At 45.2% G+C, this 18,857-nt stretch overlaps 1 protein-coding gene across 2 annotated transcripts in view; it reads right to left on the bottom strand.

Moving 5' to 3' along the window:
- Positions 1 to 18,538, bottom strand: part of arhgap20 (Rho GTPase activating protein 20) — a 55,839-nt gene extending 37,301 nt beyond the window's left edge. For both annotated transcript variants that reach the window (XM_076030932.1, XM_076030933.1), the window contains exon 1: positions 18,133 to 18,538. In XM_076030932.1, the coding sequence (XP_075887047.1) occupies positions 18,133 to 18,249 (117 nt within the window). In that variant the 5' untranslated portion in view covers positions 18,250 to 18,538. The remainder of the gene's footprint in view (positions 1 to 18,132) is intronic.
- Positions 18,539 to 18,857: the final 319 nt, after the last annotated feature.

Below are 18,857 nucleotides of genomic sequence, written 5' to 3'. Positions count from 1 at the left end.
GTGCCACGTTTCCTTTGAAGGGTGTCTGAAAGGGAATGTCTTTGTCGTGCCTGGGGGAGTTCAGGCTTTTGAAAACCTGAACCAGACATTCGTCTACTTGGGGGGGCGAGGGGGGGGTGTTGGGGGTGGGTTCCTGGGAGTCTTGAGGTGCACGTGACGGCTGTGTTTTTGGTCGGTAAAGAAGCAACTTCGCATTCCACATGACTGTAAATAGCCAAAGAATCTATTTAAAAATCTCTAAATTTGCCCAATCTGCCTTTCGTGCTGTTCAGGAAGTCTGAAAAAGACCCCCGCAAACACCTAGCGGAGCTAATTCTACAATGTGTGCGGGGGCAGACAAATGAATTTCGAGGCGGCTGCAGGTAGATGGAACTAGCTGTGGGCCAAAACATCCATACGCCGCCACAGCCGCCACCGCTACTGCTGCCGTTTTAAGACCTGCACCAGTGCCAAAAATAAAGACCTGCTGTTACCGTTTCTTTTCTTTTTTCCCTCCTTGCCCATACAACATAGTATCAAGAGGTTTCTTGTAACTCCTGTTTGAGGTATGACTGTGCCAATTCTGGAAAAAGAAAGAAATGACACGTGGGTGGGAAATATTTTGGCAGAGGGAATTTCTAACCATTGAATCGTGTTGGAGTGACTGTAGACTGTAAGGCCACGTCCATCTAGATTGTTTCAATAAAGAAAAAGATGGATTTAAGAGTTTCATGCAAAATATAGTTAGTATCAGTTGGTGCTGGCTCCAGTTCGTATGTCCTAATTACCTGTTTTTATACCCTAATGGCTAGGTTAGCAAGCAAGCTAAGGCAAGCTTTGTTTTGTTTTGTTTTAAGTGTGCCACTTGCAAACAGATCGTACACACAGAATGGATGCCACAAAAACAAAATGCACACAATCTAGCGAAAACAGGGTAGCGAGCAGAACTTTAGCTTACACGCTGACTATCGTATGTCACGTAAATATGACATTCAGTTTTAGCCAGCGTATGAAGCATGGACGTACGTTGCACACTGACGCACTTAAAATATTGAGTGTTTCGCAAATAAGTACGTGTTCACACACACCTCTTGAGTAAATAAAAGAAACCAAGGCTATGCTAACCTCAGCCATTTTTTTCAGCCTCTTCAGAAGTGATGACTCAAAAAAAGCATGAATAAATAATTTAACTAACCATTTCTTTCTGCGTGTCATGTCACTTTACCAATACTTTCTGGAAGCCTTCGTGAAGAAATATGATATGCTTGATATCATAATCGGCTCGTCTGTCTTTTTAATGTTTAAACCTTTGGCAGTGAAGATAACTGGACAAATGTTTAGACAAATGGGTCAGGAGGAAAAACACAGACTATTAGTGAGAGGCCGGACATAAACTGTGGTTACGCCAGATGACTTGCAACCGCAACATTTTTCCTGCTAAAACCGTGCTGCAAGTTTTATCCGAGGCCGACACAATTATCCACATAAGCAGCCAGTCGGTTTACAGTGTCGTTGTCTTCTCACCTTGTTCTGAAAAAGTGTGTATCTATATCTATTTCAACTATGCAACAACTGCAGTTAGAATATCGCACAGGAACTAACTAGCTTGAATCCTGTTCTTGGGAGAAGTTCTTTATAAAAGTGACACTAGGCTGCGTTCGGATAATTGGTTAAATGTAATTATTTAGTTGGGACGGAATGTTTCACTTTGGACACAAATACTCGTCTTTGGTGTTTAATACATGTCTGTTTGTCCTATCACCTGTTCGTACAGTCATCTATCTGTCCTTCAATTCCTTCTTCTTGACATTCATCAACTCAATTGTCAATTGTCACTCATGTCTGCGCATCCTTTAAATAATCCATCCATTCGTTCATCCCGTTCACTTGTCCAACCATCTCCAATTCACGGGTCCATCAGTCCATCCATTCATCTGTCCTTCCATCTGACCATCCATTCATTCATCTTTGCAATCCATCCCTTCCCGGTCCTCACGCTGGGCTTGACTCTTTGGCCCGCTTCACTGGTGTACTTTTCCATGTCTCCCGACTAAAACGTGACTCAGTGTCCCAGTGGATCCGTTGCACGCTCTACAAAACCAAGCATCAGAATCACGTTAATGATGCGGAGGCTCCAAACAATGCACCGAATACCATTGCCATCAATTTCCAAATTAGGGCCGTCTTAAGAACGCTCTCGTAAAACGACGTGCGGCTGGGAGAGTCTCCTCTGTTTACGCTGCAATAAAAGAATCATTGCGCAAAGGCTGTTGGAGTATTGAATCAAGGAAAGGTCCGTCTATTTGGTCTGAACCTTTCAATTCGGAGAGCTCTTCAAACAAACAGCCAAGCACTTTGCATCACAGTCATTTACGTTGCACTTTTGCAATATGAAAAATGAAAGTGAGCATGTTCCAATTTGAAACGTGACGAATGTCTGTTTACTCCGGAGGGATTCGAGGAGGGGGCGGGGATCTAGGCCTAGGAGCTGCGCCGACAAACGCGAGGCTTTGTTTCACAAAATGAGGAGGCTGAAATCTCGAGCGCTCCCCGCCACAGCCATCGCGTCTCTGTCCCGTTCCCTTTGTCTAAACATTGCGGCGGGGCCCGGCCTGCGGCGGCTCGGCCCGTGGAGACGTGTGGAGGAGACAGACGGAGGCAGCTCGAGTGAAGTGAAGCGAGACAAAGCCTGCGGTGGTGGTAGCGGTGGTGGGGGGGGTGGTGGGGGGTGATTCAGGTGAGATGCCGGGACAGAGGATGTCCAAACAATGCTTGGAAATTGTGGGTTAGTTAGTCGCTGCTGTTTGCTAAGGAATGGCTTCTCCTTCTACCGCTTCATCCAGGGTCGGGTCGCGGGGGCAGCAGCCTTAGCAGAGATGCCCAGGGTTAGGGTTAGGGTTAGGGCCCTAAGGAATGGCTTTTTTGTTTTTTGTTTTTTTTTTTTGTTTTTTTTTGGTGGGGGGGTTTGTTCAGTGATTCACCAAACCAAACGTGAAAGTTTTCAGCCAGTTTAGATCCAAATATTTATAAGTGCCATATTCTAAGAAAAAATGTATTTACTTACTCACATTTTTTCAAAAATCTCTTTCTCTGGAGGGAGAGTGAACTCCCCACTTGTTCCGTATACGCATAATGATGCCTCCATCGTCCTGCTTGCTGATTATACTTATGATGTCACAAAGGGCACGGAGTTTCGTGGCGACTGACTGTATCGAGCTGCCTTATTTGTGTCCAACATGCGAAAGTCCGATGAAGTATCAGTGTGAACAGGAAGGATACTGTAAACAAAGGGCTAATTTCTGGCATATTCTGAGACTGAAATCTGGTATGAAAAATAAAAAGGGTGAAATACAAAATCTTTCAATTACAATGCAGGCTTATTTATAGGCAAAGGGTGATACGGTATCATATTCAAAATTCGAAACAAAATGTGATTCAAACAGAAAATCTATATCACATACATATATGTGTCTGTGTGTGTGTGTGTGTGTGTGTGTGTGAATAAGTTATAAATTGATGAAAAAAAAAGAGGTCAAAGAGTCAGGCGCACACAGACTGAATATTAAAACAAATAACCATTTTGTATTCCGTTAGCGCAAGAGACAGATTGCTTCTCACTTCGCTTGTGACGAAGACAAGTCTTTGGCAAACGAATCCGAAGCTGCACTCATTTGTCACTCGTGCCGGCTGACACAATACTGGACCAGTTTCAAGACTTGATTATGTGTCACTCACGCGCAGAAAATATGCGTGAGGTTCCTGCCAAGGTTTGACAATACAGGAAGGAGCTGCCACCTGGCCAGGGATCTTGTCACAGCTCTGCGTTGTTTGTAAGCCTGATGCAAAAAACACCCAGCACAGAGAGACAGACAGTGGAGCACAGAGACAGACAGACAGACCACTCAGCCAGTCCAGTCAGACAGAGAGATAGAGGGACAGAAGTCAGAAAAACAGACGGTCTGAGCCTTTACTGTTGGCCCTTTACATCTGCTCTCCTGTTGGGGAGACACACACACACACACACACACACACACACATATAGACGCACACAAACACACACGCACACACAGACCCCTCCTCCACCTTCCAGACCCCGTAACCCCGCTAATCTGATTAGCTCAGTCTCGCTACTCCAGGGATGCTGTTGACACGCTGTAGTGTGCTTGTTTGTGCCTCATCACCGTTGTTGATGTTGCTGGCATTATGTTGAGTCATGGCTTTGTCTTCATTTGTTTGTTTACGCTTATTAAATATATATATATAATATATACTGATGTAATTACCATGTACTCATTGCCCAGTTTTCTTTTTAATTGTATGAAGTAATAGTCATATTAAGGTCTTATAATGTAAACGCACCTTGCAATGGCTTACCGGCTTACAGTGTATATACATGGCTTATATAACTACATACTTACGTATTTATATAGGAGATGTATGTTTAATGTATTATATATCGTGACTCTGTGTGTGCGCGCACATACGCGCATTTGTTTATAAAGATCCCTTGTGCACGCGTGTGTGTTTGGACAAAAAGTAAGCCAGCCATGTGGTTGGACAGGTTGAGTTATCTCCTCCGAGCTGAGAGGACTGGTTTCCTCGCCGGGGTCGTGCTGGTGTCAGCTGCAGATTGAGCTGCGCAGGATTTCCACAGCGGAGCAGCAGGGGCGTGAGCACCAGCGCGGCAGATTGGACTGACCAATCAAACGGCAAAAATGAGATTAATGGGGCAACACACTGACTTAGTGATGTGGTGAAATATGCCAGTCATTACTGCATGTTTTCATTGTTAGCACTTAGGCAGGTAATGCGTACATGGGACTGGCCTTTGTTCTGAAATACACCGGTCGTCATTCCCTGAAGGACGCGATGGGGCCAGCTATGCTCGACATGCAAATACATGACATATTTTGCATTTACCTGTCACGGTGCAGTGAGCCCCACCCGTCTGGAGCTGCCGGAACTTTTACATGTTTAAAAGAAACTGACTGTGACTGCACTTTTCGAACCAACAATTTATCAGTGCAAAATGATCAATTTTCTCAAAGAAAATACTACTTTCTTCAAACAGTCTGAATCAATCACACACACACACACACACGCACACGCACACACACACACACACACACACACGCACACAACAGGATCACAATTGCAGAATTGCAATGTTCAAAAAATGTGTGTGTGATGAGGGAACGGCCTTCTTGCCCAAAGTGTTACGCAATACAGATGGATGGATGAACGGATAGATAGATAGATAGATAGATAGATAGATAGATAGATAGATAGATAGATAGATAGATGTCTTGTAAGTCATATATGTTTTTCTCACATGTTGTTGTATTGCAGCTGGACAAAAACTTTCAAAATCAGAGCTGTGCTGCCAGTTCTTGACCTCAATCATAAACCTTTCTAAGTATTCCTGTGGTCATACCTGACGTGCAGGCTCACTATCTGGTAAGCTGACTATCACGACCCCATCAGCCATTCAATGACAACTCCAAACGAAAAGCCATCCTTTAATTATCCGCCCCCCCCCAAACAGGAATTAGTCACGTCTGACCGCCACTGCAAATTCCTTCCGTAAACAATGCCCCAGAAACATATGTGGCAAACCAGCAGAAAGCCTTTAAAAAAAAAAAAAAAAGATTGTTTGCAAAGTATGCTTGTTTCCAAATAGGACATTGCACTCACTAGTTGGCTTGTTAAGACAGTATGCCGGTAAAAACGTCCTTCTCCCGAACATTTGATGGACAAGATATTTATTTCTACCGTACTTCCTGGAAAAGCGCTGGAGCCCTGTGTTCGGGGATGCATAGGAAACGCTGATGTTGACGATGGCACTGCCAGGAAATGTCTCTACTAATTCATTTTTAACCTAGTTGGCTGGTGTTCCTACCCCCTCGTCCAAACAAACCGGCATTAAATACATAATAACATTTCCTTTGTTTTTTTTTCCAAAACTTATGGCTGTGGTCACGTTTCCCAAATGGGCCAAAAAAAATAATAAATGCCTCCAGAGAATTTACACTCAATTTAGAAATTCAAGGTCAAGTGTGTAAGTGTATACTCACAGCACAATAAAAGTCATTGACTTTTCCTACCAATACAATGGTTCCTATTTAAATATAAGGATATACATACTGTAGATGAAGGGTCTAAGGAAGCCTGGTGTGGACAATCCAGCTCTCTTGACTGCGGGCTTCGTATTTAGGGTGAACACTTGCGTCCGCAAATAAACCAACGAAGAAGAAGGTAGACGAGGTATCCAGGTTTGCGTACGCAGGCCACCGTAGTTCACTGGCAAACTCAGGAGGGGGAGGGGAGTTGAGCGAATTTGAAATCTGATCACTAGATGGGGGAATTTTACACACTGTACCTTTAAGACTGGACATGCACATGGATGGATGGATGCCACTGTCAGTTTGGTGAATAAGGAGTCAGTGAGCAGGACCTGGTTCTCACACGTGTTAGTTTCCTGTCCATCAGAGAGTCTGGGTGTGCAACAGTGTCCCTGGATGTCAAGGGGACGTTGTTTTGTCGTTTTGTTAGAAATGCAATGGCAAGTCATCCAATAAACCAGTCTGCAGTCTGATTCATAATAAGAAAAAAGAAGAATCATATTACACTTCCAAACAAGTGGCAGCGAGGCCTCAAGTCGCGTTTTCTAAGCAGGCCGATAATTCTCTAAACCCGTTGGATGCTTCGCTGTCAGGTCTCTTAAGGTCAGAGGTTTAAAGCCCCCCCTGACTCAGACGCCTGAGCTGATGGGACGGATATGAGCAGCCGTCACATAGCTTCGTCTGGTAGCCGGCATTATTGGCTGTCAACGGGGAGGCGGGGAGCTTGACACGTTGGATGAATGAAAGTTGATTAATGAAGAATGTAATTACATTCAATGGGGGAAACGCCTCTCCCACGTTAATTCTGTTTTGAGGACACTACTGAGGCGGTGATGAAAAACATTATCAGGCCTGTTCGGCCAATTAAAGTAATTCACCGTGTGACGATATCACTGATCCGCATCCGTTTTTCCTTCAATATTTGAGGATTAACAAACACAGAAGCAGTGGATGTCATTCTTTAGCGACTGGACGGATGATTAGCACCATAACAACAACTGACTCATGCCTGCATGAAACATGTATTTTTATACAAATTACATCTTTTTATTTTTATTTTTTTTAACGTTCCATCTGGTGGCCCTGCATGTCCTCAAGCAGGTACGTCTCAATTCAGGGGCCTCTGTAGTCTCGATGAGCGGACGGAATGGAACGAAAGAGAATCACAGCAAGACGCTAGCTCTTTTTAGCCCTTTTTGTTTCCACCCGTCTGTGCGGCTGCGACGGCAATTTTAAAGCGCCACGCAGTAATGTTGACTGCGGCTGGCGGTCAGAGTGTCTTTCGGTCAAGGGGCCGCTCTGATTGAGTGACACGGAGGAGGGAAGGAGGAAGGAGAGAGAGAGAGAGAGAGAGAGAGAGAGAGAGAGCCACTCAGGGCGCACGTGACAGCTAGCGCTCGGCACTCTCTCCGCTGGAGGAGCCAGGGGGAGAGGAGCATTTAGCCATCAGGAGCATTTAGAGACGGGGATGGGTGTGTTTATGTAGACTTCAGTCAGAAGCCTCAGCCTCCAATCAATCACAGTGCTTGTGGGTGTGTGCTCGAGTGTGTGTGTGTGTGTGTGTGTGTGTGTGTGTGTGTGTGTGTGTGTGTGTTTGCCCGGTTGAAGCTTCTTTTTTTTAGCGTCAATCAACGCCCACGTTGCATGAGGGTTCTGTCAGTGGGCCCCTGTCACTGCCAGCCGTCCCCTTATCGGCTCAGCGCAGGTCAGAGGTCAGGGGTCGGACCCGGCATTCCACCGGGGGTCAGGATCATTAGCGGACCGCCGAACTACGCCCAGGGCCAAGAATGAAAAATCAGCGGAGGGTAATTGAAAGTTGACACTTATTGGACTGTTTATTCCGAGGGGAGAAAAACCGCAGAATAAACTTCCGCTCCGGGCTGAAGGGGGCCGGAGAACGTAGCCAATATCCCCGGGGTCAAAGGTCAGCAACCAAAGACGAGAGCGCCAGACGGAGTGCGGGGACGAGGCTTCCTCGTGAATTGTTTGGCTGTGAGCTCAGGAGATGATTGCCCCCGCTGATGTCTGCCTTCGCTCCGATGTCGCAACCTGCGGAGGCTGCCAAACCGCAGATTCTGAAAATCGTCCTCATCCATCTTCAAAAAAAAGTTTCAATCAAAACTTCAATCAGAAGTTTCCTGTTTTCGCAGCTCGTAACCGATTAGCCTCTTTACACACGTGACCATCATAAATAATGGGCATCTGGAATCTGCATTTAATGCCGCAGTAGAAGAAGAGGACAAGGAGGAAGCGACTATGAGTGTAACTGCTACTCAATGGACGAGCCTGGTTGCTGCAGTGGTGGCGTTGGTATTAGAATGTCTGCACACTGAAGCCTTTTATTAGATGTTTTGATTGGCTGCGGGCTGGTATTTGGCAAGATTGTTACTGAAACATTGCAAAAGCGTTCAACTGTTGTGAAGTATCTGAGTGGTGGCTTTGATTGTGACAGAACTGAGGGTCATCCGGTTTTGTTTTTCAAATGCATCTCTCCTTTAGGGTGAAATAACTATTAAACTAAATGACTTTTTTTTTTTTAGGTACGGGAATGAAATATGCTGTTTCATGAAGGAACCGTTCTTAATTTCAACTGTCATTGGTGCGGAAAGGACACAAGCAAAGGAAATCTGGCCAACTCTGGTGAATTCTTGGTAGTTTCTTTGAGTTAGAGATGAAAAAAGTCATATCACCAACATTTTTTGATTGTCTCTAAATCACTAAATGTGAGTTTCTATCTGTAAAATTCAAAGACAGCACTCTGCCTGTGATCCTTGGCCAGGAATGAATAATTACGTCTGGCTTCTTTGCGGAGGCTGTCAGAGTTACGAACAGGAACGTCCTGGAACACTCGCTCGCGCGCACCTCGTGCGTCACCTTGTGATGTCTGATTCCTTTTATTGTCTCTGTCTCTTTTTACTCTGCGCTAGAGTTAGAGATGTATTTGTTCCTGAAGGACAGAGTTGTGTAATTACGTGCTCTATTTATTGATCTCATTAAATTTATTTTCAGCGTGTGTGTCCGGGGCCTTGACGTTTCTGAAGTCGTTTTTTTGTATCTGCAAGTTTGGAAACACAAAATAAAAGCACCTCGAGCCTTGGAATGAGGAACGAATGAGTAAATTAACGAGTGCAATATAGTGGGCCAGAGGAAAATATGATATTTTGACTCTCGACTTGCTAAAAAAAAGAAAAAAGATCATTCTTCATTTTCTAGACGGCACGATATCGCCGGGCTATTTCACGAACGTGAAAGTTGCAATATAGCTGTCAAAGCACAGTCAGCCTTAATAACTTACTTTATGTTTGGCGGTTTACTAAATAGCCCCAATCCCCCTAAAAAGAGTCGCGATGAGCTATGAGGCATCATAAAACACAGATATAAAAAATAATAAGTACCTCAAAATTGTTATTTACTCGTTTTCCACTGCAGGAGAAAGTAAGCGCGCGAGGAAATGTTTTGGTTCTCTCCGTCACAAAATAACACATGCGAACGCCACATTGAAGGTGGGGAGGTAGCGGGGCTGGGGGGGGGCGTTTTTGCACCACTGACAGTAAATGAGTTTAGCGGTTGTATGGCAGCTTGAGCGGGACAGGAAGAGGGGAGCCGATCCGAGTCCGTTCGAGGGGAGCGGCTCCCAAACGTTGTAATTTGACGGGATCCTGTTCCACTGCGGCTTCGCCTAAAGCCGTCGGAAAAGGCAGGGAAAGGCACCGTCTGGCTTTTATTAGAAGGCACGGGCGCACGCGTGGATGTGCGCGCTTGTTTGGGTCTGTTTCCGTTCGGTGTGCGTGCGCGCGCGTGGGTGGTTGTGTGTGACTTAATAGGCCTCGATGGCACGTCTGGGCTATACAGCACCAGAAATAAACCCGGATCTGGACCAGAATTGCAACGTTGAACTCTTTTTTTTTTTATGTTTTTTGTTTTTCCCATCAACGTAGCCACCGTCAAGCCGCCCAGCACACGGCCGCGCAACGCTGGCGGCAACCCAACGATCACATGCGAGCGTTTACCAAAACACACGTTCCACAATCGCAAAAATATGCGTTAATGGCGCGCAGTGTTAAAGCTGCGTCGGGCGCCCTTCTCCCCTCCCCCACCCCCCTCACCCCCACCACACCACACCACACCACGTCGCTATTTTTATATACGCGAGGCCGTGTGAGCGTTTTTGTTACGCCGAGCGTTTTTTTTGGTCATGTGTCCTGTCAAAACAAAAGCGGCGGAGAAACGTGAGTCGTCGAGCGGCGCCAACTGTACAGTTGGCCTCCTGCCAAGACGGTCTCCCGACACGCATGCGGCCCGCCGTGTCAACATCGGGACTCACATGCGTGAAATGCGTAACTGGGGGGATTTGCATCATATTCGGAAAACAAAGAAAAATTCCACAGAAAGCCGCATATTGTTGTTCAGAATTTGTTTTTCTTCCAAGCCTCAGTCAAGATTAATTATCTTCAAAACTTGTGTGGATACCACCCCCCCCGCCCCCCCTCAAAAAAAAGGTTCATTTAGCCCTCTGTTTATTGCCTGTTACTAAAAATAGTGGGTGTTAGCTTCCTCCAAATACTTTCTTTGTCGGACTTTCCATATCATTGGAAGGGGACAAAACCAAAGTGGTCTCAGAGGGCAGAGCCACTCTAAGGTGATGTATCGCTGCCCTTTGTGACATCACAAAGAGCTGTTTTTTTTCTAAGCTGCATGTTCCATCTCTCACGCACACCTAGTGCATATTCCAGTACACTGCCACATATATTCCTGAACACAGGGGGAAGTAACAAGTACAAATGCTTTGTTACTGTAGTAGATTTTGGTATCAGGTATCTGTGCTTTACTTGAGTAATTTACTTGAGTATTTCTTTTTCCAGAGACATTTTACTTTTGTCCCCTATTTGTACCCAAGTACCCAAGCAATCCTCCTTAGACTTTTAAACACACAAGAGTAGCAAGCATATTTTTCCAATGCAATAGAAAGTAAAAAGAGAGAGAAAAAAAAAGAAATATGTGTGTACAAATGTAAGGAGTGAAAGTAAAAAGTTTTCAGAAAGAAATACTCAAGTAAATTACAAATGCTTGAAAAATCTACATCAGTACAGTAACAATTGATGCCACACTGGTGAAATTTGCCTAATTACAGTGCAGACAATGAAAAAAAACTACGTAGTGCTGCTTTGACAATACGCGCTTGTGTAAGAGTGTATGAGAGATGTGTGACTCTCTAAGATGATCATACAGGAAAAAAGAAAGGAGACCAAAAGCCACCTCTGTTTATGTCCTGGCTTTGCTCCATAATGGGGCACAGGCACACGCACAGACACAGACACAGACACACGCACACACACACACATACATATGCACTCTGGGCCAAACGTAAGTGTTCGCATAAGTCATTAAAGTCTGTGTTGCCATAGCACAGCTCCAGCTACTGTGGAGGAGAGAGAGTGGCGCTGTGGAACGAGGCCCGGGCTAAAAATAGCGGCGATGGTGCAGGCAGCCTGTCGTTCCGTCGCTCTGCTTTCATCAGTCTGCCTCTCGCTGGCTCTCTGCTTCCAGGCAGCCCTTCATCTCCAGTGATCAGCCTGCCGAGAGTCACTCTCAGCTCTCACCTCATCTGCGCTTGAAGAACTGCCTGGTTTGGTGTTCTGCTCAATTTATTACCCACTTATTGTGCTTGTATATACAAATGTAGCATAGCTGTAGTCAAGAAAATTGAAATATAATTCAAACATATCCACTATTTTAGTAATATTGTCACCAAGCAGCAACAACTATAATTCAGTGAATTACTTTTAAGGAAATTTGTAACTTTGAAAGTCTTTTAAACACAAGAAGTAACAAGCATGTTTTTTCCAATATAGGAAGTAGAGATATTGTGTACAAACGTAAGAAGTAAAAGGAAAAAGTCATCAGACAAAAGAAATACTCCAGAAACACTACAGTCTACATAGTACTATTAGTATAGAAGTATACTAATACCACATATTTCACTATACTACTATTTAGTATCCTAGAGATACAGTACTATAAGTGTTTATACTTCGTTACTTGGCACGTGCTCTCTCTCACGGGACTAAAACAAGTTTCCAGAGTTGCTGCTGTAGAGTTTTCTTTCTTTGCATCCAGCCGCGTTTTTATTGCTCACCATAAAACATATCGCCCACAGCTCTTTGCTGGTTGGTTTCCTATGTTGTCATCCATCACGGAGACTTTCGAAGCCGGATCACATAAAAGATGAATCACCCGGCGACGTGTGTGGGAACTTTATCCTTCTTGTTGGTCTTTTCCCCTGTTTTTTTCCTTTTCAAACGACCCACATCCTCGTTTGGAATGGAAATCATAGAACCTCTGAAGATGGACTTTTATTGTATGTGTTCAAAAAGCCACGCAGGTCCCAAACAATGCTCACATGTGTGTGGACTTCAAGCAGTGGGGACGAAAAAAAAAAAAAGCCCCTGCGTCAGGTCAGCCCTGTGAGGGCATAGTAATAAGGCAAACTAATGGCCAAATGACTTCACGGATGGTTTAGGAGTGCACTTATACACATGCACAGAGCTGCACTCGCACACACGCACACACACACACACACACACACACACATAGACAAAACAAAACAAAACAGGCCAGTCCACGGAGGAGTTTCAAGGCTCCGTCTCCCCGTTTCACCTCTCCATTTGTCACTGCTGGCGAGGCAACGGTTGTGTTTGGGGAGTTGCTATGGCGACACAGTGATAAGCCGTTTGGCCACTCTTACTCACTTCTTTGTCACGACCCGGCCACAGCATCCCTGATGTTTGTACCATTGTTTCATATCCATCCACTAAGAATATGCATGCATACTTACAAAACCACTGCCTATAACTGCAAATGTTTTACTCTTACTATAAAAACTAAACCAAAGTACTGATTAATCGACGTAGGTTATATTGAGCCATAGTGATATATACAGTGGTTTTACATGCATTTGTAATATATATCGTATTTAGAATCACTCAAATCAAGTCTTTAAGTCGATATTTCTTTTAGCACAGCCATTCACAACCCGCAGGATAATGGTTCTTGCCATTGCCAAATATTTTATAACATTTTGTGTCTGAAAACTTTTTTCCACAATTGTTTCCACTATTCTGCAAGAGCCAATGACGTAATTGTTTAGTTCCTTCGCTTGAGCTTGCTGGAACCAGTTGCAATACAGTTTTACGACGGTTCTAGGTTCCATCACTGTTTTTATATCTTTATTTTCCAAGTCGGAAACTCATGTGAAGCTCTTTGTGAATTATCCCCCCCCCCAACAAAATCTGCTGATCCTCAAAGTAAACAGTACATACAGCCTTAAGCCTTCCACACACTTATAGAGTCCTGGAAAATGCAGTACTGTGGCTGCAATTAAAAACGCTGACCAGGTTTTGTCTTTAAAGAGGCAACAAAACTCCTTTTGTGACATCACAAGGGGCACATTAGTAGAATCAGTTTTTGGGTTTTTTTGGCTATACTTCGGGAAACGTAAGAAAGGGAAGCTCGGTCAAATGATCTCAACACTGATAAAGGCATGGAATTCAGCCAAGGTTCTAATAAAATAAATCAATAGAAAGGTGTGATCTGTCCATTTGTCCAAGCTGGGCACGTCTCACTCAATTCATGAACGCAGCAGCAGGGGGAGCTACGCCTCTCGCTGAAGTTGAAAAAGTTACCCGCTGCGGGACCAAAGCCTGTCAGGCATCAGCTCATTAAAAACTTGATCCCCCTCCTTTTTCTTGGGTCCTGCCCTTCCTTTCATCCTACACCCAATCCCTCCTTCCTTACCTACTCACCCTTCGCTTGCCCTCCTCCTCCATCCAGCCTGCGCTGTCTAACCTGCGCAGGATAGGTCGCCGGGACATAATCCCTCCCCTTGCTGCTGGACTAATACCTCCTGCCGCCACCCTGGTATCTCAGACTTCACAACACGCCGTGTCCGCGGTCGGCAGCTGAAGCCGAGGGGACGTAATGCGCCCTGACGTTGGATCTTTAGTCACCGTGGCCAGAGTGGAGGTGAATGGTGGCGATGGTTATCAACCCATTGGTTTCCCTGCTGATGCGAGGTTAGCATCTACAAAGGCTGCAAAGAGTTAAATCACAGATAAATAAACAAATAGGTCCAAATTTTTGGAGCCAATCAATACGGGTACAATACAACATCACTGAAGTCAATTCTGCCTTCATTATTGATGTCATCCATTCTTTTCCACTTTTGCGTCTCAGTAGGTTGTGAAACCAGACCTTGTGATGTCACAAAGGGCAGCCTCTAATGCACAGTATTTCCACCAGGGAGGCTGAATTTTGATTTGTGTGGTCCTGGGAAGACATTGATGGGATTCTCTGAAAGGGGCGAAAAAAACCCTCAGAAGATAAAGAACCAAAATCCCCAGAAGAATGTTTTGCACGCACACACACACACACGCATGCGCGCACGCACACATACATGAACCAACCTACACACACTTGCATACTGTACTTAAATTAAAGGAGTCACGTGCCAAAAAAAAAGGCATAACTTCATATAACACGATCGTTAACCCCCTGAACTCTTGCACTCACGTGCACACACACACACACACGCACACACACACACACAGAGCGAAACATATACACAGGCATCATACATGTCTAAATACATATACAGTGCATCGGTATGGTCTGATTTGTTTTGACTTTGTGGAAGTAATGATACACCTGCGGCAGTCAGGATATAACTTTAATGATACACCGAGCGTCACTGCTCCTCAACCTCAAACTCCAAGTGTGTGTGTGTGCATGCATGTGTGTGTGTGTGTTGATGACTGTGGAGCTCACACAGCATGGGACCCGAGGCTCATTGTATCACATGGCCGTATTGACCATAAACATACCATGGCGTCCGCACACACTGAACTCGCGCTCACACAGCCTACTGCTCTGTTTCCCCAATGAAAGCGCCAAAATACACGCATGTTGGATATTTGTAATAAGAGACCCCCCCCCCCCCCCCTCTTTGTAGATGACCTCACATCCAGTTTTACCTACTCGCCAAATATAAACACCTGTTGTTGGCCATCTCATGGGTGATTGGAGGCTGCAGTGAGCAGTTGTTTTTGTTGTCGGCCAGAACAAAACCTGAACACGTCCGAGTTTATTTAGTCAATTTAGGTTTAAATTAATCTACACTTAATTAGGTTATACTTAATCAATTGCCGGTTTCAGAGCTGGACCGCAGCTTTTTCTACACAGCTTGATCTTTCCGACATATTTCTTTCGTTAAAATTACCACAATTCTGCGTATTGGAACAAGAACAATCACTCGGATTTATTCTCTCATTTCACGTCCTTGACGTTGGCAAAGCAACTTCCTGTCTCATGCTGCAAGCATATCTACTGGCCTTGCGGTCCGACAAATGTGTTTTCAATTGCAGCGCGAGGTATATAAAGAAAGGCTGGCTGTCAATTACATGTGGGGCTGGAACACATGTTAAGTTTTTGTTGTTTTTTTTTGCCCCAAATGCCATATTACATTTCCTCTTACGCTCACAAATTATGTTGAAATTGCAACATAATTTGAAACGGGTGCAGCTGCCCTTTGAGGTTGAAAAGCGTTCTCTGTATCTTTACAGAAGCAAGGAAACCCATGTTGTTGTTGTTGTTGTTGTTGTTGTTCTTTGCTACTCCAAATCATGACCGTTTACATTTTTTCTCAACAGGAACTCAAATTTTGAACTTGCTAAAGTGGTTTGGCACGCTGTGTAAGCAGGTAATAAGCCCTCGGCTGTGGTGGATGCAGATCTACTGTACGGTCAGACAGACGTTTGAACAAAGGGCCGGCGCTCTCACTATACCAAAACAGCATTCCTCTGCGTCTGTCCAGTCTGTGAGCCACCTCACGTGACGCCACCTGACTTCCTACTGTGCACGCCGAGCCACACTTGTGCCGCCGCGATCCCATCGAGCACCAAAGGTACCCGATTGGCTCTGATATCCAATAAAGAGAAAATCGGTTGAGGGTGAGTTGCTTAGGGATTTTCTTTGTCATCTGCGATCCTCACTCTGGGGGTTTCCATGCTTTTGATTTACCGAGTGTTAAGACAAGGGTCGTAAATATCCATGACACAAGACAGTATACCTGTAACACTTTGACACTGGTCCTCTCTTAAGGGATTCCAATTTGACAAAAGCAGTAAAGTGCGCTCCAGGGAGAGGCACAGGTGTCGGTGAAAACCTGCCACAGGTGATCGGAAACAGACGGGTACAGCTCGGCTCTCCCCGGCATCTCCTCCACAGGTTGGCCAGGGTGAACCAGACAAAAATTGCTCCCTCTCTCTTCTTTTTAACCTAGTTTAGCCCCACTTCATTTGTAGGACATTTATGAGCCGCTCAGATGCTTCTCTGGTTTGTGTTCGAAATGATGTCACTGCCAGATCACCTGCTCTTTACAACCAAACAACCAGGATGGTCCATCACAAAGTCATGTCTGTGTCGGTCTATTTACACCTTCAGGGTTTGGTGTTTCTCCAGGAAATTGCCCTAAAAAAAAGTTTTGAATTATTGCCAACATTTCGTTGAATGTGTTTCCGACAGAATCTGAACTCAACAGTTCTGATGCTTCTCTGCTGCCATGCCACTCCTCCCAGCATCTCCAACACGCCACTTTGTTTCACCCTACTGGTCTTCGTCGCTTTCGCTTCAGCAAACTCGTGTCTGGAAATCTTCCAAACAACATCAAAAGAGCTACTTCGTTTTTTTTTTGTTTTGTTTTGTTGTGTTTCTGTCATTGTTTTTTTCCCCCGCAATCACACCATCGTGTTCTGAGGCAAATTAAAGGTGGTCCATCTGGTCTGGAGACGATAAAGGTGACCTGTTGTGAAAGAATGCAATAGGACATGTGACGCTACTTTTATTGACATCTGTTCGGCTGTTGCTCAGTTGGAAAAAAGTCAACATTTCAATCGTGATTTTAATCGTGTAGAATAGTTGGGAGGGGGGGGGGGGTGGACTTTGCTCCGATGGTTCCAACAGGTGCCCTGCAAAGGTAAAACATTTAATTCCCATACTCTATTTTGCTTGGTTCCTGTTCATTCTCTGTCATTTACAATCACAGATCTGTCTTTGTTGGTGCTAACAACATATCACCACCATCTTATCACCAGCAGCATATCTTGATTTAGCAACCAAAGCTTGCACCTCTTGTGAAACTGTGAGGTCATTAACCATTCCGCTAAAAAAACAAAACAAAAAATAAAAAACACAAAAAAAAACCCATCAGGTTCAGCTCCATCTGGCAACACAACTCAGACCCTCCTGCAAACAGCCCAACTCCAATCGCGTCCCGATCTCTTCTGGTCTGCTGCCTTCGACGGGACCGCAGAGAGGTCGTTGTAATAATGGTTGAACTTATCCGTCTAAATACCGCAGACATTATGTGGACTTTATTTTGCATGCTGGAGATTAGGAGCTGCATAACAAACAGGAATCAGGGTTATGAAACTAAGATTACGCTCACATTTAGAGTGTTTTCTTAACCTTTTATGCACAATGTGGTGCGTGTGTGCGTGTGCGTGCCCGCCCGCCCGCGTGTGCTGGTCTTGTTAACAAAGGTGAGCTTGTTGTTTTCCCCCTAGCCAGATAATTTACTTTCATTGGGTCGAGCAGCCGTGATAATACTAATTGTGCCACTTTTGTCGTTTGAATGGCAAGTTTCACAAAATATAGACGACTCACCAGCAGTCATTAATAAAGTGCGCACACAACTCGTGCACTTAGCTCTAATTTTCGCAAAAGGTCAAACAGAAATGAATGATGAACCGTTTTGAACCCCCCCCCCGTCCCCTCATCTCCAGCCTCAGGGTGCACCGTGTGCCTGTGCAACAGGTGGAGACACGAATCCCAGTGTATTTCTACGAATTGAATTCCCTTTATATTTCACTGCGCCCAGTGCAAAACATTATCATTGTGGCGTAACATTCCGAATAAAATAAACTGAAAGTCCGATTTAGCCTCGAATGAACTGCAAAGAAAAACCAAAGCAACTTACTTTGATGCCGTAGATCTCGGCGCAGCTGCCCGCTCTGCCCCTGGTGGCGCTCCGGTGCTCGTCCTCCATCCCTACCAGCATCTCCATGTCTGAGAACCTCCGTCCGCTCGAGGGCATGGTCCAGGATTTTGTCCGAGGGTCCAAGCTACGATGGCATGAGCTAAGCCTGATCCCAAATATTTTGTTTTCTGCTTAATTTGTAGAAATCATCATTGCGCTCTTATTTCCTCGTCCTCCTTTTCTTCTTCTTTTCCCTCTTCTTCTTCTTCTTAACACCCAAGGCTCACAGGCTTCCCCCCTCCACACCTGCCACAGACGGATTCAGCTGAACGCACAGACTGCACGTCGACGACGCAGCAAGAGCGGGACCTTCTCTCGGCCTCCCTGCCTCGACTCTTCTGGCCGGCAAAGGTGTTGTTTGGTGCCGTCCGCTCACTCGTCCCCACCCCCCTCCTATTCCTCGACCACTCCGTGCCCAGACAGGCCACCCTGGTCCTATTGGCTAGTCAGGTGGAAGGGGCCAAACAATGGGGAGGGGCCGGGGTCGGCGGCGGCAGGAGGAGGAGGAGGGAAAGAGATGAGTCGTGTTATTAGAGGGGGACTCACGGCGTCCCTCCTAACTGTCGAAGAGGCGGGAAAAAGACAGCTGGGAGGGGGCAGGGAGGAGGGGGGAGTGTTATGCAGGAAAGCTGGTGTGAGCTGAAGAAAAAGAAAGACTTTGCGAG

This window comes from Nelusetta ayraudi, unplaced genomic scaffold (assembly GCF_046127955.1).
Source record: "Nelusetta ayraudi isolate G7.1 ecotype Tasmania unplaced genomic scaffold, CSIRO-AGI_Nayr_v1 ptg000031l, whole genome shotgun sequence".
Taxonomy (NCBI): domain Eukaryota; kingdom Metazoa; phylum Chordata; class Actinopteri; order Tetraodontiformes; family Monacanthidae; genus Nelusetta; species Nelusetta ayraudi.
The sequence above is the reverse complement of the archived record's forward strand: the minus strand, read 5'-3'. Positions and strand labels throughout refer to the sequence as shown.